At 37.8% G+C, this 22,509-nt stretch overlaps 1 protein-coding gene across 1 annotated transcript in view; it reads right to left on the bottom strand.

Annotated features, from left to right (window-relative positions):
- GPC5 (glypican 5) overlaps positions 1–22,509 on the bottom strand; it is a 744,086-nt gene that overhangs the window by 696,714 nt on the left and 24,863 nt on the right. The window contains exon 2 of the mRNA XM_026843677.1: positions 5,055–5,216. Coding sequence (XP_026699478.1) covers positions 5,055–5,163 — 109 coding nt within the window. The 5' untranslated portion in view covers positions 5,164–5,216. The remainder of the gene's footprint in view (positions 1–5,054; positions 5,217–22,509) is intronic.

Here is a 22,509-nt window from a genome sequence, read left to right as displayed (position 1 = left end):
AGAAAGGAAACAAAATACCATCTGAACAGACGATTTCTGAAGTTACTAAGCTTTGTATAACAGCCTTGGCTCCTTAGACCAACGAGTGGGTATAATAATTTTCCTACTTCCTCAGTCCATAGTGGAACACAATCATAGCTGTAGGGAACGTCTGCAGAGCAACAGAGAACGAGGAGCATAACTCTGGTGAACCAGACAGTTTTGAGACCCTCACTGCACAATATAAAACAGAGCAACAATCAGGTCTTGTAGCCTGTCACATTTTTGACTTTTAGTAATTCAATTTCATTTAATTAACAGAAGCTGGGATCCACAGGTATATTTGGATTATAGCTTATTTATATCACACTTAAAATATAAAGGATTATGGAGGTAAGAAAGAAGAAAATGTTGGAACTTCAAAGTAGTTCTTCACATTGCAAATGATCTAGAGGGCAATGTATCATTTGAAACCATAATTGAGATACAGCAGCTCTTGCTGAAAGTTTTCTAATGTTCAAATCACTCTTCAGAAAACTCCACAAATGGAAAACAATTGAATCAGTGCCAGGGCAGATTTAGTTTTACAAGGATGAACAGATATTCCATTACTTCTTATGGCTCACCATGCTACCAGAGAAATCAGCTCAGATGATTCCAACACATTTTCTAGTTCACACAATTTATTTTAGCTACTGACTACAAGTTCATCATATTTAAATGCAGTAATCGTACTGTGACCTCAAACAATATGGTATGTAACCGTTTGACTTAATTCTGGTCTAAGATAAAGTGGACATTGATCTATTGTGCAGTAATAATTTCACAGAAGAATATGAAACTATCAGGAAAAGCTGATTTGATTTACTCCAGAACTTACATCACAAAGGGATTAGAGTTTTCCCGGACAATAAGAAAAGTGTCAGGAAAAGCTGTATAGACGTATGCAGTTCATTACTGCTCGCTCACAGAGGCACACTTGCCAAGTGCACTCTTTTGGTTACAGGTTGCCACATTCATAAATGATTCACAGGTTCATGTTTTCAAATCAACTGTATAGTACTGGAGTTGCTAAATGTAGCACAAAGAGAAGTCCATTTGCTTTCAGACTCTACAACCTAGTTATTATCTCTAAATTTCCCATTCAACCACATAAGCTGCTATCTTGTTGCATGTCATACATTGACACTTTTAAAGGGTTATGAGCTCTCTGTGTAGAAAAATGCTGAAGTGACACAAGATCTGCTATTCTGTTGCACAGAGCTCCATCCCACTCCAAATCACCAGATTCTTAAAGATGACTGTTTAATTCCTCTCCAAGTTGTTACAAAGCATAGGGACTTTTTCTTCCCTACACAAAAACTGGCACTGCATTGTGATTATACAAGAGTTGACCATGGTGGTGCTGTTCCTTTTGCTTGGTGGTATAGGCAAAGGTCAGTGTGAACTTTGAGTAACATCTAAACACTCTGCAAAAGGAGTGTGTTTGTGTGTGTGTGTGTGTGTATATATATATATATATAGGTTTACAGGATATAAAATGGTTAAAAAAGCTTTTTTTTTTTTTTAATGGTTACCACTAGAATGGAGATGTATGGCAATCCCTGTACAGCATTCACAATATTTTTCTCAGTTATTATTAAGATAAAAAATACTAAAAACGTAGGGATGCACCAGAATGTTATCCTATCAGAATAACTGTCTTGAAACATTATTATCATACAGCTTTAGTTCTGTAGTCACCTTTCCCAAGGGAAGAATGATTTCCTGCTCTCCAGATTAATATTTAACTTCATTTCTCACCTATCCTTCTGTTCCCTTACCACTCCTGAAAAGTATTAAAAAGAAACAAGACTCACAGTGAAAAAGAAAATACTCTGAAACACCCTGAAATATAAGGAAAAAACTGTAACTACTTGTCAGGAAGCAGTACACAAGTGGTGCAATTTGCATCATGCAGCTTGACATGACCTAAGAGACATGGAATTTTTGCAACATTTGAAAATTGTCAGTAGAGAGTTACTGTCAGCAGGCAGCACTTACCACAGTATAGAACCATATGATTTAAACAAACATTAGAAGGTGACAAAGATATGTCAATACTTATCTATACATGCACACACACAGCTATTAGATAGAAAGACAGCCAGGCAGACAGATGCCTCATTTCATGAACACAGTCATCCTAAAGTATTTAGTCATCCTGAAGTACTCAGGATCTCTAGACTGTATTTAACAGAGAGAAAAAACACACCTCTGAAGACCTCCAGAGGCAGATATAGATTACTTATTTTAACTGCCTACCTCTCTCTACTGAATATATGTAAGGAACTGAGAGAGAACATTCACTATTTGTTCTGTTTGGACCCAGTCCACCTACCTCTTTTAGGCCAAGGCATCCAACCTCAACAGATTCTGGAAAGAGGCAGGTGACAACAGTAGCAAAGTCCATGACACCTGCTCCCCTCTGTACACACATCAACAATCCCCTTCACGCTTTCCGCCTGACTGATGAGATGTCTGTCCAGTTGCCAAAGCAGCAGCAGAGGTAATCACACTCCTAGCTGCACAGCCCAGCCTCAGCTAAACACAAAGGGAAAGCCTACAGATTTGGTGGTGAACGTGGAGACAGACACCCTGTATTAAGAGTAATTCAGATTGAAAGGACCTTCAGGAGGTCTCCAATCCAAACTCCTGCTCAAAGCAGGGTCAAAACTGAATTCAGACCAGGTATAATGTCTTACTATGTTCCTAGAGTTCAAAAGCCAAAAAACATCAGCAGTATCTTATTATGGTTTCTGAGTCAGAAATCATTTAGCTTGGATTTTAGTTAGCAACAGTAGCAATTCTTCAAAAATGAGTGGTATGTTCAACAGCATATTTTTCCACAAATAACTGCTTCAAGGTTAAACAAGGTTTTAAATCGAAATAATACCATAATCCATGGAATATTCTCCCTCAATTACATTTCTTTACATAAAAGGACATTAAAGACAAAAGTACTAAAGCATGCAATTCAAAAATATATAAAGTGTATAAGGAATATAAAATATGTATACTTAATAAATAGGCTTTGAAAAGTACTTGTTTAAAAGCAAATTATTGAAGAAAGTCATTGTGAGAAGTAATTACTGTTAGGCTACATATTTGGGAAGGATGAGTTGCATTTCTGCAGCAAGAACTCGTCACACATGTTTTACCAAAAAAAATGAAAACCTGTAATTCTCAAACAGTCCTGAAACCATCCCTCTATAGGGAGGATGCACCATCACAAGGCTAGAGGCAGGCTCCTTTCTCTGGGTCAATGTTTCTTGAACTCCTTCAGACACTGTAAAACAGCATTACTGGGAGAGTGAATGTGCATCATGTCCCACATTAGCCTCTGAACTGTGGTTTAGGGCATCCTCCTGGGCTGGCAGGTGATACAATTTGAACGTTTACAAGCTGAAAAGGGCCTAGAACCCACACCCTGCGTAACTGCTCAGATTGTACCCAAGGGAAGCACAACCATTTCTCCTCAAAGGCGTGCAAGTATCACTGTCTTTCAGGGAGAACTCACCTACAAGAGAGAAGTACACTGCACACACTCTGAAAATACCCCACTGACTGAGTCCCTCAGGACATAAAAGCAACAGAAATGTAGTTCCTGGGTCCTGATTTTCACTTAACTTGACTTAAATGTCATTTAAATCCTATTCTTGTGAAGACTGAGAAACCTCAGGGTTGACAAGTATGTTACCTAGACACCTAAGGGTGTTTTTGTGCACTGCTGTTTTGTTTTTTTTCTAGGGGTAGCGGAAAGGAGTAGGTGTTAAAACATCAAGGCAGAGAGTACAGCCCTGACTTAAGGAAAGCAGAGTTGGTTACTGGGCTCTACAGAGTCTACAGCCCCTAAGTCAGCAAAGCAATACAACATATTGTACTACTATGGTGCAAAAGAGAGAGCTAACATACCGAAGGTGGAAAGAATAATAAAGGTAGAAGAGAAGGAGGGAGAGGTTTCTTTGCACATTTTACCAATGATCTCCTGATCATGACACCCACATGGCAATATTCCCATAAGGCAGAGAGCAACTGCAATCTGATTTTAGCATCAGACAGCCTAAATTTCAAAAAGAGGTTTTAGGACCCCAGAGTCAACTTTGCTGCCCATTCCATGACCCTCGGGAGATGCTTTCCTTCTGCTAATCACTTCAGCTTCACAGGTTAAAAACAAGAGAGTCACCAGAAGGACAACTTTCTAAGCCTGTAAATTATTATCTTATCCTGGCCAGTAAGTGGTCATTAAGGACATTAAGTATATACTAATAAAAAAATTACAAGAGTGTAAGGCTTTGTCCTCAACATAGGTGACTTCCGTATTCCTTTCTATCACATACAACCTCTTATTGCCACTATTTCTCATGTCTTCCCAGCTCCTTGCCAATTTTTGCATTAACTTATGCCTTATTAATTCAGAGGAAACTGAATAGTATGCAGGGTAATTGCTAAAAGGCAATTCCACCACCAGCCCAAATAACTATCAATTTATCAGGTAGCTTCCTATTGTACATTGGAATAACTGTCACTCAACCTCTAACTATTTTTCTTTATAAACACAGAAATTTTTTTTTAGAAACTCAGAAGCTTACAAAACTAGATCCCAAGAACAAACCTCAAAAACAATCTACCCAAGTATTTCAACTAGAACAAAACAAAGAACATGATGGCCATAAATACTGGAATAACAAAATCTCTCTTTTGTAGCAGTCCATGCAATAATTTTGCACTTCAGTATCATCCGAATTAAAGAAGTTCAAGAGGAAGGCCAAGTTACTGGTTTACAATTCAAATCAAATCATCTTACTGAAAAGGTTTCTTACTTTTTCTCAAATATTATCTTTTAAAAGAAGTCACAAATTCTAAAAGCAATGCAGTTTCTAATCACCTGCTGATTTAATACTCCTTTGAAAGCATAAAAGCATAGGGAGAAACTAAAAATTTACAGATAACTTTTACTACATGCATAAACTAATCAAAGATGAAAATCAAGAAAAGTACAAACACAGTTGGAAACAAAAAGCAGAAAGGCTTACCTTGAAAAGCAGCTGCATTGTGAGATATTAAAAATTTTAATGTAGCACTTGATGTTTGAAGCACTTGCTGTATATCTTGCTTTGCTGCAGTCTGATATCTTTCTTCCATCTTTTTGGTACAACATGTTGGATTTTTTGAACTACAAACCTGGAGATCAACCCCTAGAGAAAGAGATAATTACATTGATTATTACAGAAGTATACAATACACAAATAACACAGAAAACAGTTCTTTTTTTTTTTTTTTTTTTTTTTTTTTTTTAAACCTTTAAAGCCATAAGGTCTTGCTAAACAAAAAATGGAAGGGGATACTGTGGAAACTGTAAAATTCTGTGGAAGGAGTACACTTACTCCTGTTAATTACTATCATTTCTCTGACATTCTAATCTTATTCCAGCTGTGAACATTGCTAACTAATACTAGTGAAATACACTGAATATTCATTGCACATCACGGTACAGGCGGTAGATGCCCCATCCCTGGAAATATTCGAGGTCAGATATCCCTGCTTATTGCAGGGAGGTTGGACTATAGATGGTCCTTAAAGGTCCCCTCCTACCCAAACTCTTCTATGACTCTACGATCATCTAGAATACTTAATACTTAACTGCTGGGCCAGCTCATGACTGAATTCTTGCTCTTCTGTAAATCTCAGACTGGAAAGAGCTAACTACTGCTAAACACACCAGTGCAAAGCCTATCTCTGATAGGTTTGTAACGAATACTCCCATATTAACTTCTATATGGAGCAGTCTTAAATTCAAGTCTAATCTCTCTTACTGTGTCTCTCCCTAACATCTAACATTCCCATGTATCTGACATGCCAATTCACTACTTCACTAACAGGTCAGGAAACATTTCTAGAAAGGAATACTTTCACAAATTTTGGGCACACGGAAATTCAAGAGGGGCAATTCAGTACTGCTGTAACGTCCGTTTCATACTTTTTTTATAGTTGGAGCATAAGCAAACATGAAAATACCTTGTTTTCATGTGGTACTTAAAATCTTTTTCATACAGTATCTAAACAATGCTTTCTAAAATGAGGAAACAAACATTTGATGAAAGGAGAAAGATATGAGAATTTAAATTCTATCAATACAAAATTTAACAGTCCAATACAAATTCTGTTCCAGATAAGCTGTTTCACTGACAAATGTCACAAGATTTCTAGCAAACATAGTGAGAAACTTTCTTTATTTGCTTTGTGGACTAAATTCTAATTCGGTGGTTGTGTGTATATGCATCACTCTTTCTTCATAATAGGTAAAAAGGTAAGATCATTTTTGGAAGAAAAAAAAGAAACTCCAAATTCAAAACTTAAATCCACATTGCCTCTGCCTCCATACTTGCTTTCAGTTCTTACACCACATTTTGCAACGTTTTATTTCCCTGCCACTGTACCTAGAAGATGTAATATTCCTTTTAAATCTTTTTTTCCCCTAATTCTCTCTGACAAAACTTTCTAAGGTAGTATGAATATAGTTATGGGGAAAGTGAGGCCTTACACATTTTTCACCCTAAATATTCAATTAGTTCTCTTATGTAAATTAGGTGTTTTAAATAATATGTTCCAGAAAGCTAAGAAAGAAAAGTTAAGCTATTGAGGGCTGGATCATAGCATTCTGAAAGAATTGCAAAAAGTTTAATTAATTGTATCAAACTCATATCCCTTTCTCCATGTGTTGGCTGAAGCAACCTTATTGAATGGATTCCTGGTTCTGGAACTTTATTTCAGCTACACAGTGGGGAAAAAATGTTAATATTTACCTACGGAAATCTCAATCCTGAAGCAGGAACCCACTGTGTCATATTTAGACGGGTAGAAAACATCAGAAGATTCCTTAGAAATCATGTTTAGAAAAGCATGAGATCAGAATGAAATCGGTAAATGATACGGACCATTAAAAAAACCCCAGGAGTTATCAGAGTCCTAGATGAACACTTGTCTCTACAATACTACACAAAAGTATTTTGATTCCCATGACAAATAAATAAATTTCCCTTGCTAATGCAGATGACATGGTCTCAGATTTGCTAAACATTTCCTTCTGGCATTAGTGGTTTCCATGTTCATAATTCCTGGTCCCTCCATCCAAAAGCAGGTGTGGAAGTGGGATACATTTGAACCTTACATATTAAATACTGTAGAATTTATCTTGATTTTTAAAGGATCTTTTCTGCTTCATGCTTTAGGTCATATGATATAAGTTTTGAGGCAAAACTGATTCATTTTAGTGAGGATTGCTGCTCAGGAATTGATACAATTCCGTATTTACAAAGACAAAACTTAATTCTATATACACAAGAACAGTTTACTGCCCGTGGTAAAAATGTATGCCTTGAAATAAATCCATTTCACAGACATAAGCAGCAATAAATATCACTATGTTAAAGGAAAAGCAGCAGATACTTTAAGATACCCTACTACCATAGAGAATTCACATATCCGAGATTGCCTTCATGGAGCATGCAAAAGTAAGAACGTAACCTCTGGATGTGAAAATGAACTCAAGCAAGTGATATCCCTGTGAATCTCTTTGAAGATCTTTCCAGTAGCAGTTTAACACACAGCGATAAGTACAGCTACAAGCCACAGTTCAGGAATCTGAACACCTTCACCATCACAACAGACAGTTCAAATTCTGTTCTAATGCAGGTATGAATCACTGCACTTCTGAGCATTAAGAAATTTTACTTAAGTGTTATACTATTGCTACAAGGTATCTTTTTTCTCATACATTTTTGAAGGCTACGTATCCTCATCATTTATCTTAAAACAGAATTTCATGTTCTTCACTAAGTACATTTTTACAATTTAAAAACTAAGTGATTTCTCCTGGCCAGCTGTCTTTACTCTTGCCATGTGAAAACTTTAATATTCCATCCTCCCACATTCCAATTCAGCCAAAGAATGAAAATAAAGCTGCAAAATTAAGGTAGTTGATTAAATACTCTATTTATTACTCTAGTATTTATGTTAGGCATGCCAAAGAAAGTGCTTAGTGTCAGAGCCAGCCTTTAACAAAGTTGCCTCCAAGCAACATTAATGAGCATCTTAAAATATTTTTTATTATGTGTATTAAAAATACAGTTCACCAGTGCTTTACAACCTCAGAATCCATGTAACTATCTATAAACAGTTTTCCTCTTCTCCAACTCCAGTGCATGCCCCATGCTTTCCCAAGCCAGATTTCAATCCTTGGACCCCACTGACTCCAATGTCCCAGTCCACAACAGCTCTCCAAACTGAGGCTCCTGGATTGATGACCATCCCTATATTCCTACAGCATTCCCACATTCCCAGTCCTAGACACCATGACCCCACCCCAAAAATACTGAAGACTCCTCTCACCCCACTTTTCCTCACAAAATAATGGCATGCCTGGCAACAGTCCAAATTACAGACCAGAATAAAACAAAGCAGACGTGGAAACTGCTACATCACAATATAATGCAGATTAGCTGCTCTGGGTACAGGCCCTTCTGCAGAGGGAAATTGCTGCAGTGCAACTAAAACCCAGTAAAAAGTGGGGAAGAAGCAGAAGCGGGAATAGATCAAGTCATGGAACCCCAAGCAACCACTTCAGATGCTTGTGCTTAAGGCTGGCCACATCTAGGATTTAAAACAGACAAAGCTGGAACTTGAACTACATGAAAATTTGGTTTTCTGCAACCTGTAGCTGTAGCTCTTACAATACTTGTTTAAAAGTTAAATCTTTTTATCAGAGCAGTGACGATGGCTTCAGCAAATTTTGGTTCTGGAAAAAGGTAACAGGTTACTCAAGGGAATGGGGTCAATAGAACAGATTAGTGGTGCATGACTCAAATCAAGAAATGTAAGGATTAAAGCTATGTTAATAGTGCCTGTTCCAGGGGTGAGTTATGGTGCATGTATATAGACCACATATAAATTCAGGTGCAGTAACTCTAATGCAGAACATGTCTAAATTGACATTGTTTAAGGAAATAAAACACTGCAAGTTTCTATTAATCCTTTTAAATCCTCTTGCTTCTGATTAGATACATTTGGTGTCCTACTGAATACTAATTATTTTAAATATTATCAGTAAATTAGTATCTTAAAGTAACATACTGTTAAAGCAGCAAGCAGCAAACTGGACTAATATACCACCCACCTACAAATAAATTAAAGGAATGATAAATAAGCCTGCAGCAATATTTACTCATCATACCAGAAAGGTCTGTTCACAGGTATGACACACAGTTCTCTCTCTCCATTTTATTTTTTTTATTCTCAAATTGTTTATCACAGTATGAGACAAGCCAAAGCATAGTCTGTAGTTACACCAGCAGCAACAAACCTGACAAACATCATGAGAGAAAATGTTTATACTGATAGCAATATTCACAGTATTGCATTACAACAGCCTTTTTTCCTATTTGGTTACTGAATATTATCTTTTGCTCATTAACAAAAAACAACTCACTACTGTTAAAAAAGGCAGGCAGCTATATAGTCCTGTAATAGACACTGTAAGAAAGGGACCATGTTACTAAGTTGTTTCAACACATTTCAATGTTATACCATTTTCAGACTTACCATATTCTTTCTTCCCCTATGTAAGATCTTCAGTTTCTTTTTTTTTAAAAGGAAAGGTTTTGTTTGTTTGCTTACTAAAAAATCGATTATCTATTTAATTTTTTCAATTATTTGTGCATATGATTGCTCTTTACTACCTCTCAAACAAATCATCAGAGAACTCAAAAAGAATTAATTAATCATACAACATGACATATTATTCTTAGTCTATTGGTCTCACATTGACAAACCAAGTAATTTTACAGTTCTTTGCAGTACTTGTTTTTTCTTAAAACTCAATTCTGCAGTTCCAGGAAAGTCTTTTATCTTCATAAAGAATTTTCTAGCCAGTGTTACTTATGAAGAAAGAGTGCAAGGGGGAGAGAGGTCACTTGTGATACTACAAATCTAAGACAGAGAGACTTTTTAACTCACATGCGTGAATTCTGAGGTGTCTGGTACATCACTGTTAATACTGCTGCTCAACTTTACATTTGGTAACTAATATATCCATATACTTTAACTGAATTGGGACTCTACAGTGGAAATACCCTATTAAGAGAGTATTTTTGTCCTAGATCGTGGCCTCAAGAAACAGAAGCAGAACAGCTAGGCACAAATTCATCATTTCATCAATTCACCTAATCAGACTAACATCTAGATTAAATTATTAATTCCTATGTTGCTGAAACCTCTAGGGCTATTAGAAATTTTACTGTATGATATGTGTTAAATTCATGTCTGACCTTGACCAAAGCCCATCTTTATCAAGAAACACGCTCAGCACCTACTTAAGAGACTGACACAGAACAACCCTGAGTTTGGCTTTCCCTCAAAGCTGCATCAGTTTTATGGGGACAAAAACACTAAACAAATTATTCCATTTCTAGATATCAAGAAGTTAACCCACTACTACTATATTATTCTGAAAGAGGTGTCTTTCCACTCTTCCTGCAATGTGCTCCTTCCGTTTACCATTAGCACTGAGATTCCTCATGATGGCTTTGGCTTCCAAACTCGTTTATTTTACCAGCTGCTGGAAGCAATCATTCTCAACATGCTTGTCTCGTTTCCAATTTCACAAAGCAGCCTGAGGACCTCTATCCACTCATCTCATGTACCTCTCATAAATATTTAATATATGTATATATCTATATATTCTCAGTAATTTTCATATTTCTTGATTTCATACTTTTAAGTTTAATATGCCTAACTATTCTTATTTTCTTTTTAATCTCAGAAAATTTTAAGTAAGATTACAAAAGCCCAACAAATCTGTCAGAGTAAGAAACACAGTAATAGTTTGGACTAGAATTAAATTACAAAGAGGAGATAAATCTAGATTAATCTAGACCTAGATTAATTTTACTAAGCACTGTCTAAATCAGGAGTTTCCTACGTTCTTCTTCACAAGCTGAAAATATGATTACAAAGAAAACAGAACTATGCAGTGTCACACTGAAGACTCACACACTCTGATACACTTTTCACAACTTGTTTCTCTGCAGTGATGGTGTCCAATATACACATTTTCCAGAAATGAACTTAGACAAAGAAGATAGCTTATCAATGTTTTCAAGGCCACAAACAGAATTAATGAATTAATAAAGCATAGAAAGTCTTAAAAGCAAAAATACTTTGAAAGTTTGACTATTAGTTTGCAAGTGGAACACAATGAATACACAAGTGTTTTTCAGGGCTAGGTTAGCTATTTTACTATAGCTGAAGTGAAAAGCATTAAGAATCAGAAGGATAATTTTAAAAATTAGACACTTTTGTATTAACACCATCAACAAGAATTTAGATTTTCTAGCTGTTCTTCGGGGGAACAGATGCAGAGATCTATCACGGTCTTTATTGACTATAGTTTTGAACTTGGTCTATGATCTTAAATACTAGTCTGAAATATCAAGGATATCTTTTTTAGAGTATCACAGAAGTGTTTCCATGGTATTCAAAGTATTACAAACAACTGTTCTGACTTCTCTATGACATATGCTATTGCTTTGTTAAATGAAGAAGCGAGGTTCATAAGTGGCTGGAATAAGTTCCAAATGAAGCACAGACAAAGCTTTGCTTTTTTTTTTTTTTTTTCCCCCCCTTTGTTCATGACATCTGTAAATATTCTCTGCTTTTTTTTCTCTTCTGTCTTACTTTTTGGTGTGTGGATGTGGGGAGAATCAGCTATAAAAGAATGGCAGTTAGATAAACTGCTTCAACTATTACTGAACAGTCAGAGTGAAAGTTTTGGCTTGCTGACCCTTAGGGAAAAAAATGGCAGCAGTCACAAGGCAAGAAAGACAACACAACAAAACCCAACTAATGAAGCAACCCTTCAAAGTATGCAGAGTTCTCATATGAACCTGATAATTTGTAGCTTGTTGATGTTCCCACTGCTGCTTTTTTTTTTTCCTGCTTCTGAGTTGAGTGCACAGTAACCAGAGCACATCAGTAGAGAGAAGGGGCTCCTGAATTTTAACCTTGTCAGCACCACAGTGGTGGGATCTCATGATAATTTCATTTGTGATTTCTTCAGGAAGTATGAACTCTGTTAGACAATTATTGATCTGGGCTCTGTCCAGATCTAGGCACATCTTAGCAGTGAGATGCAACAGCACTTCCCAGATGTGGAGTCCTCACGTGTCCTGGCCATGTTCCAGCTCCACACCAAGCTCCAGGCACTTGACGACCCCATTCAGCACAGGGGTAAGAAGATCCACCCACACAGGGTAGGAGGGAGCTGGGGCAGATGCCAGCCAGTGGATAAACAGAACTACAGGGTCCTGCCCTGCAATTTTCACACAGCCTCTCCATCTCCCCTCTCTCCTGTAATTTCAGAACTACTATGTACTTTAGTTTAGTTGTTGCTGTAGTGAAGATTAATTCACTGATGTTAAAAAGGGCAAAGTGCTATAGTTGTTTAGCTTCTAGTATTGATTAAAGTCAAGTGACATTAAATACACACAGAGATACCATGCTTTTGCCCCAAATCCCTTCCCTGAAAATGTAAAATGTTAAACTGTATATCCTCTTGATTGGCTTTAGGCTCTACATTTCATGATCAAAACTAATTTTTCTTCTTTTTGACATTCATTTGAGAATACATTTATCACAGTAAGGTCATTATGTTTAACTCAGTTCTATAGCTAGTACAGAATAAAAAGAGAAAAAAAAAAAAGAATGTTATCTTTTTCTGATGCTACCCTCAGTTGTAGCATACACCATTTTGTTTTACTAACAACATAAAAGCATTCACATTTTACAGGGCTGAATGAAATTAGTTAATAAAGTTTTAGAGGTTTTTTTCTTTTCATTAAAAGGTACAGATTTCTTGCAACTATAATTTTTCTCAAATTTTACCTAAAAGAGAACAAGTAAAGCACAATTTAGGCAATATGTGAGGTGTTGTAACAATGCAGTTTAGGATTATTTAAAACTCATTTCATTTATTGCTTTTCCTGTAACCTACTTACTTATACCACCCTTAGCAAAGGAGCCACTTCAGAAAAAATAATTTACCATAAGGATGGTCTAATGCTGGAGGAGAGAAAAGGTGGGATGAGAGGAGAAACAAGCATGCAAAAATAAAGGGTGAGGGGACCTAAAAGGCATTGGTCACATATAATCAAGGCCAGTTAGTACACTTGCTTCACTGAGCACTGCACTGCACATAAGCTCCACAGTCTATCCTTTCTTAATAAATCCTTTTATCTTAACTATTATGTATAATTTCATTTTCTGTCCTATTCACGAGTGCTGCAAGATCTATATATCAGCAACTGGACCAGGGATTAAGTGCATGCTTAGGTGTGAGATGTCTAAATGTCAGAAATAGCAAAGACATGATGTGTTTATATTTCTCTGGTGAATTTAATCCTCTGTGTGTGTTTACGTGTAATTCACTAGCAAATTTCAAAATGGAATAGCCATGAGTAGGAGGACGCCTACCCCTACAAAGACTCAGTGTCTGAGCCAGTGGTGGGTAATGAGACCCAGAGCTGGGCATGGGTATTGGGGAGATGGAAAGCCTATGCTACTATTCAAGGGACCTGAGCTGTGGAAGAGCTTGTGAGATAGACGTGTGAGTGCACACATCTGTTTGCTAGCAAACATCAAGCTGGACTAACTTGATGAAGGGGGGAGAGGGGAGATGAGATTGGCGCAGCAGTTAATGTGAATCAGTTATGGCTACTAAACTGGGAAGCCACAATGCTTCATGGGAACCTGAATATGAGTGTGCTTGTGATTTAGAGAGGGAGAGTGTGTTTTCACTAGTGAACTCTCAGAGTGCTCCCAGCTGGGCTTCAGGCACCAGGAGGAATCTCCAGAAGCAGCATCTGCTGGATTTGGCAGTTCCTATAACATCTTAACACTGGGAAACAAGCAGGCAGAGCTGGAGGTCTGCACATGCCCAGAAGAACGAGGCACAGTTGGAATAACTGAGACACAATGAAACAGTGACCACTGTGCAGCAATGGACAGACACAGGCTTGTCAGGGAAGATGAGCAGGGAAGAAAGAAGGCTGCTCTTTAAGTAGAGGAGCAGGTTGAAGGTATGGAGAAGACAGGCTGGTTGATGGTATGTGGTAACCCAGGACCTAAGAAGAGCACAGTGAGGATGACATTGTGGTATGAATTTGATACAGTCCAAGGCCAGGATAAGGAAGTGGATTGAGTCTTCTTTAAAGCAAAATCCTGGTTCTTATGAGCGACTTTAAACCTCACAACAATTGCTGGAAGTAGAATACAGAGGTTTGAAAGCAAACCTGGAGATTTCTGGAGTGGATTGGGGCTAAGTTCTTATCACAGAAACTAAATGGGTCAACCAGGTACAGCACTCTTCTGGATTGATATTAACAAAGAGTGAGGACCTAGTCATATGGAAAGTAATCAATAGCAGCCTTGGCTGTAGGGCCCATGAAACAGTACAGATCAAGATCCCAAGGGGTGCAAGGGAGTAGTAGAGTACAGACCCTAGACTTCAGGTGAACAGACCTGCTTATTCAGGGAACTGACAAATGGGATCCAGCACTGAAGGGTGAGGTTGCTCAGGAGAGTTAGCAGGTCTTTAACGACCATTCTTCATCCAATCACACAGTCCATCCTGACACTCCAGTGGGTAGACTTAGCAAGGGACAGGCTGGGGTAAACAGGGAACTTATTAATAATAAGCTTCAATGAAAAAAAAAAAGTAAATGGAGGGTGGAGACACAGGCAAATTATAATGCCCAATACAGAAACATTGCCCAGGTGTGGAAGAATGGTGTTAGGAAAGCCAAAGCTCGACTGAAGCTGAGTATGGCAAGAAATATCAAGGGCAAGAGCTTGTACCACTATGTGAACAACAGAAGAATAAACCAGGAACAGTGGGCCTGCTACTGAATGGAGTGGGTGATTTAATGCCAATGGATGCAGATAAGGCTGAGGTACTCACTCCCTTCCTTGCCTTAGTATTCACAAAGGCCAGACCTCTAAACTTAAAGACAAGGGGGAATTAGCCCATACAAGCTCATGGGACCAGGTGAGATGTATCCAGAGGTGCTGATAGAGATGTCTGAAGTCACTGCAAACTGCTCCCTATTATTTTTGAAAGTCTGCTGACTCAGTGCAAGTCCCCAGTGACTGAGAAAAATCAAATGTTGCACCTATCTTCAAAAGAGCAAGAATGCAACTGAGTGAATTGCAGGCCAGTTGCTCTTACTTGGTTACCTGCATAGCAGGTCTGATAATTCAGTGTTAGACTTCTACATATCCAGAATTATTTCTAGGTTTGGAAAAGAGGTTGGGAAAGTTTGCCTTCTACAAAATGACATAATCTGTACAATTCATAGTACTCCAGACAATACTACAGTGGGTGAGTAATAAGATCTTCAGTAAACTTATTACACAGTCTAGATACCAAGTAATTTAAGAAATAAAAAAAACTGAAAAGGCTAAAAAAGGAAAATTTCCAACTAGATATATTTTGCTTCTCTTACATCACTATAGTCTTACAGTTTTATGATACATGACTTATTAGAAAGGCATTATACAAGTCTGTGCATTACAGAAGTCTCCCCAATACAACTGCTCAATATTTAAACATCAACACAGCTTGTATACAGGCCCAAATGCCAGCAGGAGACTTGTAACTATTTCAAATGAATGTAGTAGTGTTGAGTTTGGGGAGGGTTTGGTTTTGTTTTATGAAGTATTTACAACAGTAAAAACCACCTCACTAGTATGTATATAAGATGACCTACCTTACCCTCCCTATCTTAGCAGATAGTAACTACATGCAAATGTCCTCTCTCTGTTTGGAACTGAAGATGTAAGAGAGATAACTTGGCAAAGTGCTATCAACAAGTTGCCTCAAACACAAAATAACATTGTGTTGCATACTGCATCATTTTAGTCAATGACGTTGTATGATAAACTATAATTACATGATCACAGGTGTGCAGCTGAGTTGTCAAACCAAGCAAAAGTTAGAGCTTGTGAGTACTATTCCTCATTCTCCTACTGACTTGATCTCTTTCAAAAGGAAACAGTAGCTTTATTTCTTACAGTTCTCTTTTCTCTTATGAGGTTTAGAAAAAATCTTGCACAAAACCTTTGTGTCATTTTTCCAGTATGTACAACCTTTCAACTACTTCATTTTATTTACAAGTAATATACAAAACATCTGCTCACATACAGTTCCATATGTATATAGGCATAGACATGGATAGTATTTGTTTAGTATTGAAATTAAATAACCTAAAAATTAGCTCTATTACTCCAACTGTGGTTAATATTTTAAACAAATGTTAGACACTATTTAGCTTTCATACCTTCTGCACTTTGCCTCTTGTAAAGCAGGGGCTAATATGAAATTTTATCTAGGCTTATTATGGGCATTAGAATAGCTTCAAGACGACATTCAGACTTTTAGCAAAACTCTAAAATAATAATAAATTGTTTGTTTATGGTCTCAGCTGACTCTTCAATCTTCTTTTATTCCTTTGATTTTATGGTAAATATTTTTTTAAGCAGTATCTTCTTAACATGGATATCATTCCCAAACCTATATGGAATTTTGTTTTATACTTTAAGACTGCTAACCACGTACATATAAAGTATATTTTATTGACCTGCTTCTGTTCCAGCTCATTAAACAGAGCTGCTTTCAATGATCAGGAAAAAGTAACCAAATACAAGATGCAAAAGAACCCAACTAACTGAAAATGGAGTGGTTGCTCAAAATCCACAGAGTAGCTTTGTAGTTGTTTCTTTAGAGCTACAGAACAAGCAACAGTTTACAGGCAATGTTTTAGAAGAGGGTATGTAAACCAGCAAGCGACACAGGTTGTTCCATTTCATTACGACCAATGTTAAAAACCCACACACTTATTTTCGCTGTTTTCACATCTAAAAATCTTCCTGTCTTCCACAAGAATTGTTGTGTCAATAACCAATTATTTTGAAACAGAGTGAGAAAACATTTTCTGCTCTCATAAGGAATATTGGCTCTTTTCAGTACCAAATTCTGAAGGCTCTACACTGCAGTCTATTTTTAGACAAGATCACAAGACCACAAGAAATGAAATAACTTAGCTTGTAATGAATATATATATAAACATAAATATAGAAAAGGTTTTACAACTGAAAACAATCTAGATGGATGTAGAAAAGACAGTTCAGTAAGAATAAAGTGTCATTCTTCTGAGGTATAGGTTTACCTATTTCCAGAAGATCTGGAACCAATTTCAAACTTTCACTCACTATCTCAGCCATACAAATCCATATTTTCAGTACCCTGAGATAAACAAGTGCTGATAGGATGAGGATGTTAATCACTAGGAAGAGAAAATACCAGATGTGTGGTAAATTTCTGCCTGTCTACTTAGATAAATACCTCCACAACATCAAATCCAGAGCCTGAAAAACTCCAAAACAGACCTAGGATTGTCACAATAAATAGTCTTTTAAAAGCCAGCACGGAAATGCCATAAGGCCTGCAAGCAGTTGTTCAAACCAGTGGTTTACTGCAAAATAGATGTGCAACCTGTATCAGACATAAATCCTTCTCATGCTCACCCTTTAATATCTGTTAACTCATTTTTGTTACAAGTGCCACTCCAAACCTATCATTAATCACCATCATTATGATTGCTCTAAAGTGTTTCAACACTGCCAAATTAGAGAGGCAGGGATCAGCCTGAAGCACCTGGCTCTGACTGTCCACACAGCTTAACTATAACCTCACCTCTTTCTGTGGCTCTGTTCAGAAGGCACTGGCATTTCTCAGCTGCACTTCTAGAGATGGTGCATTCTACACACTGCTGTCAGAGGACACCATAGGCAACACCGCAGTATAGGTTTGGGTCCTTCCTAATATCTTCAAAGACCATCCTCCTACTAGCAGGCACTCCAGCAAGGTACAGGCATCCCTCAGCAAACCCACGCTACAGCTCATGGCACAGAACGTTACACTACACTCGCTGCCTGCAGAAAGCCTTCCTATTTTTAAGACTGCTTGAATTGCAGGGGAAAGGAACCCTAAAAATCCACAGTTCCCTGGCATTACAAGAGCATCACACTGCATCTAGAGAAGAGTCAAGGGCAAACTCCCATCAAGTGAGGACAGTCAGTCCCTTCTACGGGATACCAGCCTTAAGCAATGTAGACATTAGCCAATCTATTCCACTCAGCACGAGTGGTCCTCTATCCTCTATTTAGCAGTATGGACACCACCTTTCAGGTCATCCAAGTCCTATGGCTACTGAGCACTGCTGACTTCCTAGAAATGGTGAAACATGGGAGATAGAGACAGGGAAGCTGCTACACAGTTGAACCCATTCTTCTGTTGGTTTTAATCTCAAAATGTTAATCGTTTCAGTGATCATTTTGTGGATCCAGAGGTGAAATACTACTTGCATACAGGAACCAGCAGCATATGTTGGTTCAGACGCACAAAGAATTGTGCTGTAGGCAATGGTCCTTACAAAAACAGACATTGCCTACAACAAACATCAGTAACATATGACAGAGCAACTTGCTTTTTGTCAAAGTCCTTTTCCAAAATCTAAATGTCAGATAGACTGTAAGTAGAGTAATTAGAAGTGCCCCTGCCTGCACACACCAAGAAGAAAAAAATTCTTTATTTGACTTCAGATAGAAACAAAATCCAAATTACCTGAATATAAATCATACTAGAAACCCGAATTAAAATTCCAAGATGATCTTGGAGTTGCATCAAAGTAATCGGCTCTGGATTTTAAGCTTACTTCTGTTGTTACTTTAAACTGCATTGCAAGAATATTTTTACTTGAACTAACAAGAATATTACACACCAACTTTTTCTGAGATTATCTCATCCTTCAAGCAGTTTGTCTCATTTATTCCATTTCATATGCATAACGATTCTCTACCAAAAAGCCTTTGCAACAAAATTTATACTAATCACACAGTCTTCACTTTTTTATGCTTCTTGTTCTCACAACTGCATACATGACCTCACAAGTGTTGCTGAAAACTAGTCTGATTCCTTGAAAAAAAAAACAAAAGAACAACCCACAACCAAAAAAACCTGCTGAGAATGTGGAAAAATATCTACAGCACTTTTTTTCTACTTCATTGCTAACTGTTCAATTCCACAGTTCCAGCAAATTTAACATTTTTCTATAAGCCACGGAATTCAGCTTTTTGGTACGAACAGAAGCCTGACAGTTTGTTCACTGACGTACCTACTGAAAGCCCTTTGTCGAGAAGTCAAGGGTGACTAGCTTACTGTCCATCCTATTCTGCTGTTATATGGATTCTGAGAGAAGGAGACCAGAGAAAAAGTCTTACTTGCAACCAAGAGAACAACACTGCACTCAGCATAGAACCAGACAGGAAAAATAATCTATCTTTGCAATTAACATTTAAAATCAGTATGAAAGTGATTAATGTTTCAATATACCATGTGATGGGGCTGAGCATGAATCTGTACTATAGTTCACAAATCAGTGCTATAAAAGATTGAGCACAGTTAGTCAAGTTTCTTCACTGATTGGCGTAGTAATAAAAATCTTGGTTTTGTTAAAGATATTAATTTACCTTTATTGTTAGCTGCCAGTTTCAACACCATGATATCCTGTGTTATGTAGGTGATAACACAAACTCAATTTATGGTTCCTATATCCCTCAAAATCACCTCTGTGCATATACCTGGCATTTTTGCATATGATGACAGAGTTATTTTAGGTCCTTTAAAGATATATGAACTACATACAATAGCTGCAAAACTAATTATATAGAATAATGCATAGGTTTTTGAGCTAACATATATCCTAAATACGGACACAAGGCAGACGCTGAATGAAAGAAAATTACTATTTGCATGATTTACTCATACAGGAGTGTTTATCATTTATTACCACTAAGAGGAAAAAATACAATTGTGAATGCTAGAGTCTTTTATTTTTATATATGCAATGAAAACAAAGCCAATATAAGCCAACTTCATCCCTGTAATTTTATTAACTGTAGAGGTAGCCTTCTACCATATATAAATCCAAACACCAACTAGCATCCGCACACTTTTTCAGCTAGTGATCCTTCCCCACGTAAAAGGTGTGGTTCAGTTTATGACATTTAAATTAGGGTGTCCTTATACAAGCTAAGTCTAAGGTACCACTAAAATAAAGAAATGCAGGCAATACAGTAGAGACAGAGGACCTAGGCAGCTTGCTCTGAAGTAGACACCTTAACATTTGATAGCTGAGTAGCTCCTAGACACCACTGGCTGCACTGACTGTGCAGTTCCAGTGCCCACAAGGGAGGATCTGAGACGCCAGAGGTATCCCACCTGCCGCCACCCCAGAAAGATGTGATTCTCCCAGAGGTACTGCATCTGCCAGCACCGAGGGGATATCCCAGAGACTCTAGGGAAACTCATATAGTGACAGATGACTACATTCAAGCAACTGAATTAATCCTTATAAAGGCAGTTTTGACGCCTCCTGCCACAAGTGGACATCTACAGAAAGTGTTTACGTGTATTACACACACACTTCTAAGTGCCATCAGAACAATTTTAAAGTATTTTTCATCTCTTGCCTCAAAAGAAGGCTTAATATAGAAGATCAGTAGCAAAAGTGACATTTCTTTCCTCTTCACATTATGTTTCCAGCCTACAAATACTTTTAATCACACCTAAACCTTCTAATAAAATACTCACTAATCCTCATTTTCTTGTCATCTCAAATTCTGGATAGATTTCACTGTTCACAATTGTTTCATGTACCTCTGACATCAAAGCTACTCTGAGCAAGAACTCTGACACTTGTACTCGGCTCCTTGAGGGCTGGTGTTTTCTGGGCTGCCCACAGCAATGCAATTCCTTCAGAGTGAAAGGCTGCTGACCATGCAGCTGTGCTGCACCTCCTGCTGACCGCTGCTTGCTGGGGCAGCAGCAAAGAAAGGAATTCTTACATTACTCATATAATTCAAAATCGGCTTTTGCTTCAGGGACAGGAAATACAGAAAAGTCAAAAGAAAAAAAAAAAAAAAGTGGTGTTATAAAATTATTATAGGGGAAGGGAGGAAATCAGAGATCAATGCAGCAGAAACATATGTTACCTTAGTTCTCTCCTCTTGAGGCAATGTGTTTTCTCCCTATCCCCAGTATGCAAGTGAATGTATAGCACAAAAATAAATGACAGTGGCAGAGAAAGTATAATAGTTATGCTAGACTATAGAATGAAAACATAAACTGATACCATATTATTCATACTGCTGTTATTCACACAAATAATCAGCACAAAAGATTTAAATCACTGAGGGGGCTTTGACTCGGATTTCACTTTCCAGACACCTTCATTTACACAGTACCTATTTAATCAAGCTTTCCAATTAAAGTACTTATTTTCTTTTTAGTGAAGACAGTAGTAAAATACTTAACTAAGGAATATGTAAGAAGAAAATGCATGTTGTTCAACCGCACTGGTAACCTAAATACTTTGATTTGCAAAATACACATTGCAGTATTAAGTGGGCTAAATTTAGGATTATCTGTTACATTTAAAATTAAGTCATTAAAAAACTGTATTTTGAAGTGATTTCTTCAGGAATTAACATAGTATGCCTTATCTCAACCCGCAGAGTCAATAAAAACCACACAGATTATTTTTAAAAAAGGAACAGGGTATTGATACTTTGAAGTGAGAGGGATGTTAATTCAGCTTTTGCTGCATTGTAAAGCAATTTTCTATCAGGAAATCACTGAGTCCCATTTATTAGTTAATTTGTCATCTAAACACGAACACACTTTATGTGGAGGAAAAAAAAAAGTATTTTCCAACCCTATATCCCTGACCATCTGCGTTTTAATTTTGTGATTAGCACTACTGAAATCAACTGAGGTTCTCACGAGGCTAGAAACAAACCCCAGATCTAGGAAGGTACGTTTTATTACATACATGCTTTGCAATGTCGTTCGGTACTTGCTTAAAGAAAAAGTTTCATTGTTGATATAATTGAAGGATGTACTCGAATTGCCATTAAGACATTACTTTCCCGGGAACTGTATGCAATTACAGCGATAGGCATCCAGTAGAGAGAGCGTGCAGATCCTCCATCGTGCGCATTTCACACAGGAGTAACTCCGCCAGCCCAAGGCGCAGACCGGGGGCTCTCCCCTTCCCCGTCCCTCGGGCGCTGCCCCGGCACCCATGTGTCTGCGCCACCCAAGCAGGGTGACCCCCCAGCTCAAACCAGCTCTCTATGCGCGACGTGGAAGTGGGTACAGGGGGATTTTAGGCAGGTGTGGGGACGCTCCAGTTTGTGCCGAGAAGAGCATTTTCTCTCTGGAAGAAGGCGCCGGGCGTGCCCCCCTCCCCGAGAACGTCCCGTCACGCCCGGCCGGCAACGGGGAGCCAGGTGCCGGCGGGGCCGGGGCTGACGGGC

Source organism: Athene cunicularia (genome assembly GCF_003259725.1).
Source record: "Athene cunicularia isolate RWA chromosome 1 unlocalized genomic scaffold, athCun1 chr1_part1, whole genome shotgun sequence".
Lineage (NCBI taxonomy): Eukaryota > Metazoa > Chordata > Aves > Strigiformes > Strigidae > Athene > Athene cunicularia.
The sequence above is the reverse complement of the archived record's forward strand: the minus strand, read 5'-3'. Positions and strand labels throughout refer to the sequence as shown.